The sequence below is a fragment of the Euprymna scolopes genome, chromosome 10, assembly GCF_053919585.1.
Source record: "Euprymna scolopes isolate OS-2025 chromosome 10, ASM5391958v1, whole genome shotgun sequence".
Taxonomy (NCBI): Eukaryota; Metazoa; Mollusca; class Cephalopoda; order Sepiida; family Sepiolidae; genus Euprymna; species Euprymna scolopes.
Genome location: NC_136491.1, coordinates 33,329,383 through 33,343,603, shown reverse-complemented (window position 1 = coordinate 33,343,603; position 14,221 = coordinate 33,329,383). Strand labels below are relative to the sequence as shown.

The 14,221-nt window shown below is 35.8% G+C and overlaps 1 protein-coding gene across 1 annotated transcript in view; it reads right to left on the bottom strand.

Moving 5' to 3' along the window:
* LOC145285922 (ADAMTS-like protein 2) overlaps positions 1-13,605 on the bottom strand; it is a 525,770-nt gene extending 512,165 nt beyond the window's left edge. Inside the window, exon 1 of the mRNA XM_080134423.1 lies at positions 12,860-13,605. Coding sequence (XP_079990549.1) covers positions 12,860-13,465 — 606 coding nt within the window. The 5' untranslated portion in view covers positions 13,466-13,605. The remainder of the gene's footprint in view (positions 1-12,859) is intronic.
* Positions 13,606-14,221: the final 616 nt, after the last annotated feature.

Sequence of the window (14,221 nt, the reverse complement as noted above, 5' to 3'; positions counted from 1 at the left end):
ACAACTTTTTTTTTTTTTTTGCTCAACACACACTTTCAAACACCCGGGCAATGCCTGGCACTCAGGCTAGGTTTTATATAATTACTTATCTTTTTAGGTAGATTAAAATATCAGGAACGATTATTGTACCGACAAAGCGACTTAAGTCGGAAAGTTCCATGAAAAAATGTTATCAATAAAAATTGCATTATTTGTATATGAAGTGTTGCTTCCAGTCGTTACTTTTAATATTTTAAATACGATTTGACTGATATGTTCTTTGGTTTTCTTCGAGTGTAATCGTTTATCAATACCGTTTGTAACGGTATTCTCGCACACTCATTATCGATTAATTAAAGGTATTTTTCCTTCTAGCTGGAGTGAAAATTTTCGGTTTCATACTTTTCTTAAAGGTATTGGAGCGTAAAATATCACAATACTTGCACCATTACTTGGATTTCTGGATAAGATTAAAGTGTAGTATCTGTTCTGATATTGCATTTTTTCAGTTTAACAATTGTTTTTGGTGCTATCGGGTTAAGCCATAGTTCTGTTCAGTCCTGGGATATCCACATCCCAAACTTTGTTTTCTCTCTGACAAGGAGTTAGTTTTTTGCTAATCGCATGAAGTGTTCCTACCTGTAAATGTCAACAGGAGCTGTTCAGGCCTTTTTCTAAGATAAGGCTGTACTTTATCTAATGCGCTGGCTTTTCAAAACTTCACCTGGCCTTGTGTCTAACCCCCTGCAAATAAGGTAGATAAATATATTCATCTTCATGTTTTCCAAGTGCAAAGACTTTTCTTATTAACTCATAACACGCAGCCACATAGATTTATCTTCTATTTGTAATATAGCGCGCGTGCACGTATGCAAATGCATGCAAAATAACGTCACTGCTAAAGAAAAAAATGACTGTATAAAAGAAAAAAGAGAACGATCACGAGAGAGATGTGAATACCGTTCGAGATCTCGTGGTAGACGTAGATAACGTTCGAGATTTCGTGAGATACGAGATAACGTTCGAGATCACATGAGAGACGTAGATAACATTCGCGATCACGTGCGAGACGTGAAGAACACCACAGGGGTAAAGTGAGAATGAGGAAATAAATGTTGTTGCTACAAATAACAAGCGAGTTAGGGTTATTTCCTATTCTTTGTTTTGATCTCCTTTGCAACTGAAACGAGACTGCAACAGGTTGGTGCGGCGGACAACGTAGCATATTTTTTAGCGTCCATTATCGTCGTTTTTTTTATAATATATTATCTATATGTGTATTTAAATATTTCTTTTCGTATATAGGTAAGAAGGAAATGTTTACTTATGGCAGGTGCTCGTCTGTGCTCAAATCTCTAGTCCCCCCTCGCAAATCTTTTACGAAAAACACCCGTCTAGCTGAAACCACTGTCAAAAATTTTCCCCACTCTTTATCTGTGCCTAAATCAAAACGTAGATTCCATGAACAAAGCTTCTTTCTTAGAACTGCACGCCTGTGGAACTCTGTTCCGTCTGCTTGCTTCCCACCTGACTACAACCTGGATGTCTTCAAGTCCAACGTAAACAAATTCCTGATGAACCGCCCCCTTAAGTAGAAATGTTTTATTAAACCCCACACTAACGTACTTTACATGCAATAACCCTTATCCCTGGGTGGCTTCCGGGCCTTGATAAGTGGTGATCACCTTGTAAAAAAAAATGTGGATTATGAATAAAATATTTGCTGATAGCCGTATTAACAGTGAAGCGTTTTTTTGTTTTTTTTCATTATCTAACTGTGGTATGCCCCCCCCCTTTATGTGAACTGAATGTTCACTACATTAAAAATCAACGTTTTGTGTAACTTTCGTCGGTGGAGACAATTAACTAGTGACCACAATTAATGAGATTTATTTCCAACTCGTCATTGTCGATTTTGTAGGCCATGTCGGTATTCATATCTTCAACCACGCTCCTTCGTTGTACTTTTTAACAGTTGCCTTCCACATGTCCCCCAAATGTTCTGCAGATAGCCACAACTTGAAAGAAAAAGTTGATGCATTGTTGTTCAACGATCTCGAACAAGGCTCGTCAAGATTACTCTTTGATTTATTTAATCGAATTTGGAATTTCACAAAACGAACAAAAAAAAATGGCGCTGATACTGTTTAATCTTTAACACTTTTCGCTCCACTGCTTACCGTCGCCTCTTCCGACTCTGAATCTTGAATAGCTAAAACGAAACAGAAGCGGGCAGAGAACACGATGCACGTATCTTAACAAAGATGTGCGTAATACAATGACAGAGGAATAAATGAAACTTAAAGCAAGTATAGTCGACCAATTGTTCTGCTAAAGATTTTCATATTAGTTACGCTTTCTTTTTTTGTCTGCAAGCGACTAATCCTGTAAGAGGTTTATTAGGAAAATGAGTGACGAGATGACTTACAAGCGAGACAGACCTTTTGATCGATACAAAACATGACATTTCAAGATTATCCTGTTTTGAATAGTTATTTGCTCAGCAATAATATACTCCGTCTGTCGCACACACACACGCGTACGAGTGAGCGAACGCGCATGTGAGCACACACACACACACACACATATATATATATATATATATATATAACTACTTCATTTACTCACATAAAATTAATATACGAAAGTATAGATTTATGCGTAAACTTTAAGTATTTACTTCAAAAGTGCTCAATACGTAGGTAGAGCTAGTTAGTAAGTTATAAAATATATATGGCGATTAAGCTACACTGAATAATATTCCGCGTTTCATCCACTCTAGGACTCTTCAGGCTTATGCGCATAAGCCTGAAGAGTCCTAGAGTGGATGAAATGCGGAATATTATTCAGTGTAGCTTAATCGCTATATATATTTTATAAATTACTATATATATATATATATATATATATATATATACATATATATATATATATATATATATATATATATATGGTGATTGTCACTTCTTGACAGAAGAAGATCATCTTTCCCTTGCTTTATTGTTAATTACTCATTCATTTTCATGTATTTTTTAAATATGTTTTTTTTAATTATACACACATATATACACTTATACTCACATACATATATACATGTGGAGATGTTATCAAGATGCATCAAATCTTATTTTCTGTGGGAACGAAGGTGGCACTTCAGACCAGAACTGCTCTTATACAGTCTGATGCAAAGGTCACACTTAAGCTGAGATTGAGAGATGCCAACTGGTATTGCTCTACTGTGGACGCTCATATGACGCTTCATATATATATATATATATATATATATATATATATATATATATATATATATATATATATATAGTGGAGATGGTAATTAATAAAAACTGAAGAAAATGCTTAATACTGTTGTAGAGCAAATCTCCCCTGACCTCATTCACTCTTTCACTCTTTCATCCCAAAATAGCGAACGTTTCTGTAAAAGTCTGAGGACGCTACAGACGGCAAAAAAAAAACGGCCAAGTAGCCGAAACAATAATGTAACTTAACAGAAAGATACGGTAATAAAAAATAAAACGTATATATATATATATATATATATATATATATATATATATATATATATATATATATATACACACACACTGTTGTCACATCAGTGCAGGAGCTGTTAGAGGCATATTATCCTGCTTTGACAGAGTCCAAAATAAACTTCGTAGCGTAGTGGGGGATACCATTTGCTCTTCCTTGTAACCTCTTTCCCACAGAAGAGACATTGCGAGCCTGTCTCTACTTTATCGCAATTTTCATCGCAAGTGCTCGTATAATCTCCAATCTCTGGTTCCCCCTCTCTAAACTTTCGTGAAAAACACTCGTAAAGTTGAAACCACCATCAATAATTTCCCCAATGATGAATAAAACTTGTTTCTTTGAACTGCACGACCGTGAAACTCTCTTTCGTTTTCCTGCATTCCAGCTGACTATAACATGGTTGCCGTCAGGTCTAATGTAAACAAATTCTAACACGATTTTCCAAATTTCTACGAATAATGATTACTACGATATTTTCCCATTGTACACTCATTAAACCTTATCCTCGAACGGTATCCGTGCCTTGATAAAAGGTGACTATTTTGTAATATATAAATATACCTTAGTTGTTGTAGCAAATCTCATCTGTCGAAATCGGTAGGTATACCCATTATTCATACATTAGGGATAGGGAGCATTATAGTCATCCACATACATATTGGGAAGTAATATACCAACTGCCATTAGCGTATTAAGCGATGCTCTTTGTGTAAGCAAATTGAGCTTCGGCATTTGGACGATGTCAAAACACCGTTAATTCACGGCCCGCACAGCAGCATGCGTATAAATATTTACCAGTTTTCATGGTGCTGAACTCAAATTTAAATATGTTAAGGTCCTGGGGACTTTTGGTGCTAAATGGGGGGGGGCGAATGATGAACTTAGTCATTACTTTTTTTTTTTTGCATAGTGCGGAACTCAAATTTACATATCTTAAGGCCTAAAACTGCACCGTTAGTTCATTTTCATCAAGATTGGATGTCCCCTGGGGACTTTTAGGGCTAAATGGGGAGGGGGCGGCAAATGCTGAACTTAGTCATTATTTTTATGCCTCATTCACTGTGCATTCACGGGGGACAATGTATGCTTCATTTTTTTTTTTTTTTTGTCGATTTGATAAAATTAATTAACATTGTATGCACCCCATTGACTCAAAATACAAGTGGCAGAAACAATAGTATGAATACAAACAACTAGATTTTTAACCCGTTAAAAACGGGTAAAAGTTATAGGCCGTTGACTTAGAATGTGTGCTTTATGCAAAATTGATGGTTCAATATGGTCAAATTTGTGTTTATTTTTGCATTACGTACTAATCCTTATTAATCCCTAAATGTGAATCGAACAGTTATCATAACCCTTAGTTCGCAACAGAAAATTCAGGTCAATATGGATACCTTCTAATAGAAATATTAATGTAATGTAATCACGAAATTAACTCAACTAGAATGCATTTTTGTTTAAACAAATCATCCGTTACTTTTTTTCAACTAGTCTGGGTGCCCGGCGTTGCCCAGGTGTTTGGAGGTGTGTATTGAGCAAAAGAAAAAGTGGTAGTAGGCAGGCAGGCTCGAACCCGTACCGCAAAGAAGGAAAAGAAGTGTAAAAAAACGTGACGTCTTTGCTGTTGCACCCATCGCTAAACCGGAAGCGACGTAGGTTTTAATTAAGGCCAGTCAATCGAAAAGAGGGGATGACTTTCGAAAATATCGGCGAGAAGAGCGACCCCTCCCTGAAGAAAAGTGTCCAGTTGAGGGTGAAGGAATTAATGTTTTTAGCCAATTTTCCGATATTTGTCGTCCGAATGACAGAGCTTAAAATCGATACCGATCTCGTGAAAATCAGTCGCCTCTGTGAAAGTTTTAGACACACATACATACATACATACATACATTTAAACAGACAGGTGAAATTTAAATTATACTAACTGCAACCTATAAAACGCTTCTGTCATTTCCTTTTTTTCCATGAATCGCAACGAAAAATTCGGTTCGATATGGATCCCCCTCTATAGAAGTATAAGTCTAATTTTATCACGAAATTAAATCCATCAGAATGCATTTTTTGTTTTAACAAATTAATTCTTTTTTTTAATAATTGCATCTCATAAACTGCTTTGGCCATTTTCGATTTGTTTCATAAATTGCAAGTAAAATTCGGGTCGATATGGATCCCCTCTGTTGAAAGTTACTAAAAAAAGTTATGAAAACATTCAGCTTTATTCACTTAAATGTGTAAGTTGTTGCTTGCTTAAGGGTTCGTCTTTGTGCCGTTCCAACAGATGTCCTCCAGATGTGCGACTAGAAAATGAACAAAAAAAAAACATTGCATGTTTGACGCACTTTAACGGTAATTGCTTTTGTTTTTGTTTTTTGTTTTTTTTTTGTTTTTGTTTTTGTTTTTTTTGTTTTGTTTTGTTTTTTTTTTGCTTTTGTTTTTGTTTTTTTTGTTTTTGTTTTTTTGTTTTTTTTTAATTGATCGATGTTAATGTTACGTTTAAAGTTTTTTTTTGGGGGGGGGGGGCTCAATTTATATTTTTCCCTCGGTTTTATTTCATCCTTTGCCGAGCTAACCCTGAATTTTGGTATTGAATTTCTTAGATAGAAAATGTACTCCTTAATACGGAGAGAAATAAAAAAAAACTCTGACCTCTCTCTCTCTCTCTCTCTCTCTCTCTCTCTCTCTCTCTCTCTCTCTCTCTCTCCCCTTTCTCTCCTCATCTCTCTCCCCTCTCTCCCCTTTCTCCCTATCTCTCATCCTCTCTCTCACTCTTTCTCGTTCTCTCTCTTTCCTTCTCTCCATCTTCCTCTCCACCTCCCTCTTTCTCTCCATATCTCCCTCTCCCTCCTCTCTCCCCCCTCTCTCCCTATCTATTTCTCCCTCTCGTTCTCACTTTTTCTCTCTCTTTCTCCTCTCTCTCTCTCTCTCTCTCTCTCTCTCTCTCTCTCTCTCTCTAAAATGGGAGATAAAATAATAGAGCACAAAAATCTAGGACAAGTGTCTACATTTTATTTTGATTACGTCATTCAACCTGTTGTTATATTTAACTCTTGGAAGCAGTGAAGATACGTTTAAATAAACCCTAACCTCTCTCTCCCTCGCTCCCTTCTTAGACTAAAATAGTTATAACATAGATTTTCACGCAATTGACGCCATTTTGAAACTAATTAGTCTATTGTACCTTTATTAAATGTTAAGCTTATTCTAAATATCTTTGTAACTCTTTGACTATACAGCGTTATTTTATTATTACTTGGTGGGTTACCACTTATCAAGACCCAGGAGCAACTCAAGGATAAAGGTTCAGTGTTAGGTAGATTGGTAAGCAAGATCAGACACGATGAAGCTAGGCTAGATCATCTAAATGGATTGAAATTAAATAATTCAAAATATTATTGGCAGCCGGGAAACAGACAAACGGTATTGATATTCTACAGACTGACAGTTATAGGAAAGAAACTCTGCTCATGGAATTTTCGTTTAGTTTTGGGCACAGATAGGGGGAGAGGAAAATTGCCGTCGGTTGTTTTAACTAGGTGAGATTTTGTTGTGAACGCTTTACGGTTACGGGGAGGAACCATAGATTGGAGCTCAGTCGAACACCTACCATAAGATTATCGATAGAGCAAAGACAAACTCTCTACGTCTCTTCTGTGGGAAAATGGAGTAGTCAGGCGAAAATATTATCGCCTACCTACTAAATTTCGAAGACGGCTTTGTACACTGTTAATACAGGAAAGGGTGCTTTTGAGGGATTCATAATACATGTGGCAACGGTACTCCATCTTAAGTCATATTTGACTCTTTTTTTTGTACTCATGTTCACCCCTTACAAAGGATATCACCACTTGTACGTAAGGGGCTACTATTTGAGGCCCTGTCTTCGAAAGATTAACAAGATATTTGTTTATGTTACATTTAAACTTCTGCATATTAGTACAGCCAGGGAAGCAGGCAGCAGGAAGGGAATCCCAAAGTCTAGCTGTTCGAGGCAAGAAACTATTAGAATAGAAAGCTTTCTGGTATTTAGGGACAACAACAGTGGTGAGGTGAGATCGTATCGCTAAACGGGTTTGTCGGGGATATCTAAGTCGAGGGGGTACAAGTGAAACAAGTTCATCAGAACACATTCCATTAAAATATTTGTAAAATAGGCATGGTGATGCAATATTGCGGCGATGAGACAGGGGCTGGAGCTTAGTTGATGAAGTGGAACCGATTAGATTGACAACTCTTTTTTTTTCACTTAATCTAAGAGGGAGAGGGAGAGCAGTAGATGCACCAACCCAAATGTGGCAACGATACTCCATGCATGGGTGAATGGTGGCCTTGTAAAGGTACAGGATACTCTCAGGCGTGAGTAGTTTTCTAACTCGATAGAGGGAATCCACCTTCTTTGCAGCAGCCTTTACAATTTCCTCTATGCATTTGTTCCAGTTCATTATTGCCCGCAAATGTAAGGCCGAGGAGTTTGAAGGTAGAATTCTCAGGTAGGGTGCTATTTGTCATGGATATAGGGGGTTGGAGAGGCGTCTTGTAATTGTTAAAGGAGAGCAGTTTGCTTTTACAAGCATTAGATGTTACCATCCATTTGCGGCCTCATTCCACAATAGTTTGGAGGTCATTTTCTAACAATTCTGCCAATGTCTTAGATTTATGTACATCTGTTCTTCCTTCATACACTTATACAGATAGAGGATTGCTTAAAGAATGAGATGCTTTCTGGGGCTTATTTTCTTTACCTTTACTCCTGTAGGTCAAGATCAAATGTTTGCTTGATGAATGTTTCTGTGGAACCAACTAGATTTGAACCTTGCACTGTCTAGAATCGACTGCTGATTTTATAGAAGTTTCTTTAAATAATGGCTTCACTTAAAGTTTGAAATGCAAAAGTCAAGTATCATGATTCAATTGTGGTCTTAACAGAAGCATTCATTTCGAATCCGCTCTTGTTTTATAACAGAATCTACATTTGATTTTATAGGCTGGAACTTTCTGCTTGTGCGGTGATAAAACTTCTCAAATGCCCTTGTGGTGCGAGGCTGTATAAAAGCTTTAACTTTAGCAAAAATGCGACCTCCTTCTTTAATCGGATTTTTCGATTATCGATTATCGATTATCGATTATCGATACTTATCAGACGCACTCCCATACAAAACCGACGTAAAAACACTCCCGAACACATCAAGTAACTTCGTGTAAAATGTCCAAAAATAATCGGTCAAGCCGTTTCCGAGTTCATAGGGAACGAACTCACACGGGGAGACAATATCCCTTTTTGTATATCTATTATTATATAAACGCAACTTTTTCTCTGTGTGTGTGTGAGTTCGTTGCTTATAGACTCCAAAACGGCTGAACAGATTTTCTTTAAAATTTACAGAACTTTAGTGTATAAGTTTGGGAGTGATCTTAGTCAAATTTTGTCTCAGAATACTCTCGATAATTACCGATAATCGATAATCGAAACCGTTATTTTAATTTATCTATAATTGGTAAAGCCCTTTTTTTCATGCCGTCGCTTAACAAAATGATAGAACAACGGGCCGTGAAAATTCTACTGTGGGTAAGTTGATAGCGTGTTTTGCTTTTTTGTTTTGTTTTGTTTTGTTTTTTGTTTTTTTGCATGGCGTTGTCTGTAGGTTCAAACTCAGCATATAAATTTCTTAATATTTGTTCATTAACGGCAAAGAATTTTTTAAGACTTGAAAATTTACGTGTTAATTTTTATTTTTATTTTTTTGTATTTATTATTTTTGTTTTGTTTTTTGCATGACGTGGTCTGAAGGTCCAACACCCGACACGTAAAGTTTTTAATGTTTTTTGTTTTTTTTTTTTGTTAAGTAGGAAGGAGTTTATATAAAATAATTTCATAAAAGAAACAGTAGTTTCTCTCGAGCGCAATGGTGGAATAATATATATTTTGAACTAATTTACTGCATGGAGGCACGTGAAGATTTTTCTCGGGCGATTTCACGGATTTCGATGACAACAAAAATATAGAAGTGTGAAATATCATTCAATCCCGGGCAATGTCGCGTCTCCTGCTAGTAGATAAATAGATACGAAAATTTCTTTTTATCAACTCGTTTACATTTTCTTTTATTCTTCAAATACCGGTGAGTCAAACCATTTGTGCACTTTTTAGAATGTTTGTTAATAACATTTTGATTCGTCAAAAATATTCCGTTCTTTGTCAACATCTGGACTTGTCAAAATATGTTGGTTTTTTTTCAAATTATGTTTTATAGATATTTCAATTTTCCCTTTTTTTTCAACTGGTCTTTAGTTTTATTTAACTGCTGTTTTAAATTCATGCAACTCTTCGCGCAGACTATTTTCAAAGTAAATTAAGTTGCTTCTGAACATTTTATTAGAGGTGCTTTGGTAAATAACAAGTGCACTCCCTATAATAGGAGGGCAATAATTATAATGTTTGATAACCAAGTTTATATATTTACAAACAAGTGTTTGTTCCATGAGATAATCACTTATTAATGTGGTTACATATAATATCTAATCGCCTGCGATAAATTCGTACCTCAGAAGTCAAGTCTCGTAACGCGACATCTATCTACGTATCCTTCCTCTCTCTCTCTCTCTCTCTCTCTCTCTCTCTCTCTCTCTCTCTCTCTCTCTCTCTCTCTCTACATATATATATGTATATATATATATATGACTAATTATCATTCTCAAATGATCTTGTAACGGGTGTTGTAACCCAATATCCGGTTTACGACTTCCGGTTGCGCATGCGTACATAAAAATAATCAACGCGACAATAAAACGTATTGTTTTACAGTGTACGTTTTCAGCGTCCCAATTATTTTGTTTTTTCTCCGCGTTTAAATTATCCAAATAAACAAGTTAATACTTTCTGCATTTTTTTACATCGTTCATTTTCGTATTACGTTTAAGTTATTTTAACGCAATTTCCTTACAAATAAATCTACTTTAACCCGTTGAACAAACATAAGAGCATTTCACAACGGCGATTTGCCCACCGCCTTAATTTTTTAAAAAATTATTCTCGATTTTTAATACACCTTTGTTAAAAAACATTCATACATTTTCTTCTACACTACCAACATAAATAAATAACCCCGAAAATATGTTTTTTTTGCGTTACAAATAAATAATCAACGCGACAATAAAACTTATTATTTTACTGTGTACGTTTTCAACGTCCCAATTGTTTTTTTTTTCGCCTTTAAATTAAAAGATATATCAAAATTTGAATTCAACTTTAAGTATTATGGTATCTGTTCAGTGTACATTTATCTATAAGTATGGCCAACCTCTTATAATACAATGGCTGTAATTTTTTTTCAAAAATAAACAATTATAAACAGAACGACTCATAGAAATCTATCTATGTTTTTTTTTATTTTAATATATTTTCATAGAAATGTTTCTGTTATGTTAGAAGTAACTGTTTTCTTTACATCACAAGTGTCACGCTCATTAATTCCATAGCTAATATAACATACTGACCTAACGGGTCGGTAGTAGTCTAGTATATATATATATATATATATATATATATATATATATATATATATATATATATATATGATGATGATTGCAACGTCTTGTCAGACGAGTGCCACTCCCTCAGACACTTAAAGTCCATGAGCCCAAAAATGACTTCCATGGCCACAGAACCATTTTTATAGACAAATGCTTGAGGGAGTATCTATATAAATATGATGTTACAGAGTCTTAGCTTTGTACGACAGCTAAGTCTCCTTCTCGGTTCAAAATATTGAGATCCAGCAACAAGCAAGAGCAAGATAGCCAGCAACAAGTTAAATTGCAGACCAGCTTAATGCAGGTACTGGTCTCCCGCTGTCTGTTTTTTTAAATCAGAGATTTGCTTCTCCTAGAAAGGTTGCTTTCACCACGGCTTACAGGAGCCCTCTCCACCCCAATATATATATATATATATATATATATATATATATATATATATATATATATATATATATATATATATATAAAGATCTAGGTTTTTCCAGTTACCAGGGTCTCCCTCTCGGCATCGTTGACAGGAAGGCAAGCTAATACAGTCGGGACCGGCGCAGCTACAGGAGTTACCAGGAAGGTGTTGCATTGCTCCACTATCCGCCTATCGGGAGTCCAAATGATGATGATGATGATGATGATGATGATGATGATGATGTAAGCAAGTATGATTACATTTCAAGGTTAACCTAATAAATAAACTGATCTATTATTTTAGGGTTGAAGAAAAGATTGAAATAAATAACATCAATCGATATTAAAGACGAAGCATTACTCTAATGTAGTTAGAATTAATTATTCCTAAACTGAAGTTTGCAAGACTGTATTAAGAGCAGGATTTTCAGAAAACTCTTGTAGTCGACTATGAATTGTACAAAACTAAAGTTGGATCCTCAACGAGTTGAAAAGCAGCTAAAATCAACCAGAGAAGCTTCTCAATCAATTTATTTTTTATTAAAGCAAGTTATAATCAGATAATTGCCAAATTGCGACATTTCTTTTTGCTTCTAAGGGATATTACGTAAAGAAAAGGAATTGTGTGTGTTAATTACAGTGTAACCCTGATATATAAGACTTCTTCTCCTGTCCCTACAGCTCTTTTATATCCGGGTCACACTTATATCCGAGGTTCTTATATCCGGGTTACTCTGTATTTTAACAAAGGCTCTAATTTAGGACCAAAGAAAATCTCTCTTATATCCGTTTTTCTTATATTCAGGTGTATTATAAACAGGTTACATTTAATTGTGTAAGATGACCGTAGCTGAGTGGTTAACAATACAAACTGGCAACCTGGGTTTGTCGAGTTCGTATCCGGTTCTTTCCACAAAAACATGTTAACTTATGAATGTTGGCAACCTTCACGTTGTAAGTACAGGATATATTCGTAGAAAGCATTAAAATTAGAGAGATATTTGAGAAACGAATAACAAAACAAATCATCCGATTCATACGAACTGAACGATGATTAACAACAGTTTAGTGTTATAGTTTCAATTTTTAAATCTACCCATTATGTTTTTCGAAAGACATTGACATTAAAACTGCAGTTTATGAAATAAATGATTCCTTAATTTGTTCTTGTTTTCTGTTTTTTCTCCTTTAAAGAAATATATAACTTTTTCTTATTTAAATACTGAAATTACAAATTTCAATATTTAAGTAATTCCACAGCCAACTAGTGCGTTTTTGCTGGCGATTCTCTCACGATCAGTGTCTTCACGCGACCAGTGGCAGCCTTGCTCGTATTGTTAAATTTATTATTAAAATTATAAAGATGGAATGAAAACGTAAATAATATACTCACTGTTCCATTGGCAGTCCCACCGGTCATTTCCAACGATCTGTCCTCCAACACTGATTGTTCGACATGTTCTATGTCTCTCCTGTTTTTTCTTCTTGTTAATCTGCCTTTAATCCTATGTTGGCATCCTTTCTTTTCTCCCCGTGTCCCTTCCTCACGATTATGGCCTCTCGTTCCTCTTTTAACCCTTCCTGGTTCCCTTCGCCGTTCTCGACCCGTCCTAGTTCGGATTGATTGTTTCCGGTGGGTTCCAAACGATGATGCGAATGAGTCCCGTCTTGCGTCTCCGTGGCTGCCGGCAGCCTCGGAACGCCGTGTCTTCTCTCGGCGAGATGCTGGAACCGTTCCAGGTCGCGTCGAACTGAGAGGAGCGCCGATGGTGACAACGCCCACGATCGCACCGGCGACTTTCGCGGACTTGAAAGGCTTCTTGGTCGCCACATTCGGACTTGCTACCGCGGGCACCGCCGATTTGGCTACCTTCGATTGCTCCCTGCAACATGTGGTCGAGATGAGGCCACCGCAGTCACTGAAGAAGAAGAAAAACACCAGCAAAATTGGCACGCACCTCCTCAGACCGTGTGACGGCACGCAGGCTCGAACAAACATATGTACTCTCCCTACAAGTTGGGTAAGATTTTTTTCACTCGCGCACTTGTTCGCTCCCTTCCTCACAGACGCACACACACATACACGCGGATGCCCACACACCTTCTAGTTTAATTTTATATCTCTCCCTCTCTCTTTCTCTCTTTTTATTTATTTATTTATCTTCGTGTTTTTTCTCGGCTGCTAGCTAAGATGAGGGTCTGGGATGCTGGCCACAGAGGAAGTTGGGAGATGGAAAAAATGTTCTTTGATAGCGTTCGTTGCAGTTAGCAAATAGTGAAGATAATACGGATGACGTCGCTATTTATAAAACATATTTTTCGTTATTTTCATTGGAAGTTCTTTCTTTTAGAGGGAGGGCGTCTTATTTATTTGTTTATTTTAATTTATACTTTATTTTGGTTTTATTGCAAAGATGTGCATATGTTTCTCGTTATTTTTTGTTTTCAATTATTCAAACTTCGAAAATTATAAAATAATTTATTTATTTTATTGCCTTCTGAGTTTTTCGTAACTTCAAGATATATTTCTTAATCAGGATTAAAGAAAAACTACTAATTACCGATCCCACTAAAACAAAGTTACAATAATTTTCCAATTTTGTTTAAAAACGATGATAAAATATATGTATATATGATGTCTACATTTTCAACAGCCCAACAGCCCAACAGCCCAACATATAATAATAATAATAATAATAATAATAATAATAATAATAATAATAATAATAATAATAATAATAATAATAACGATAAT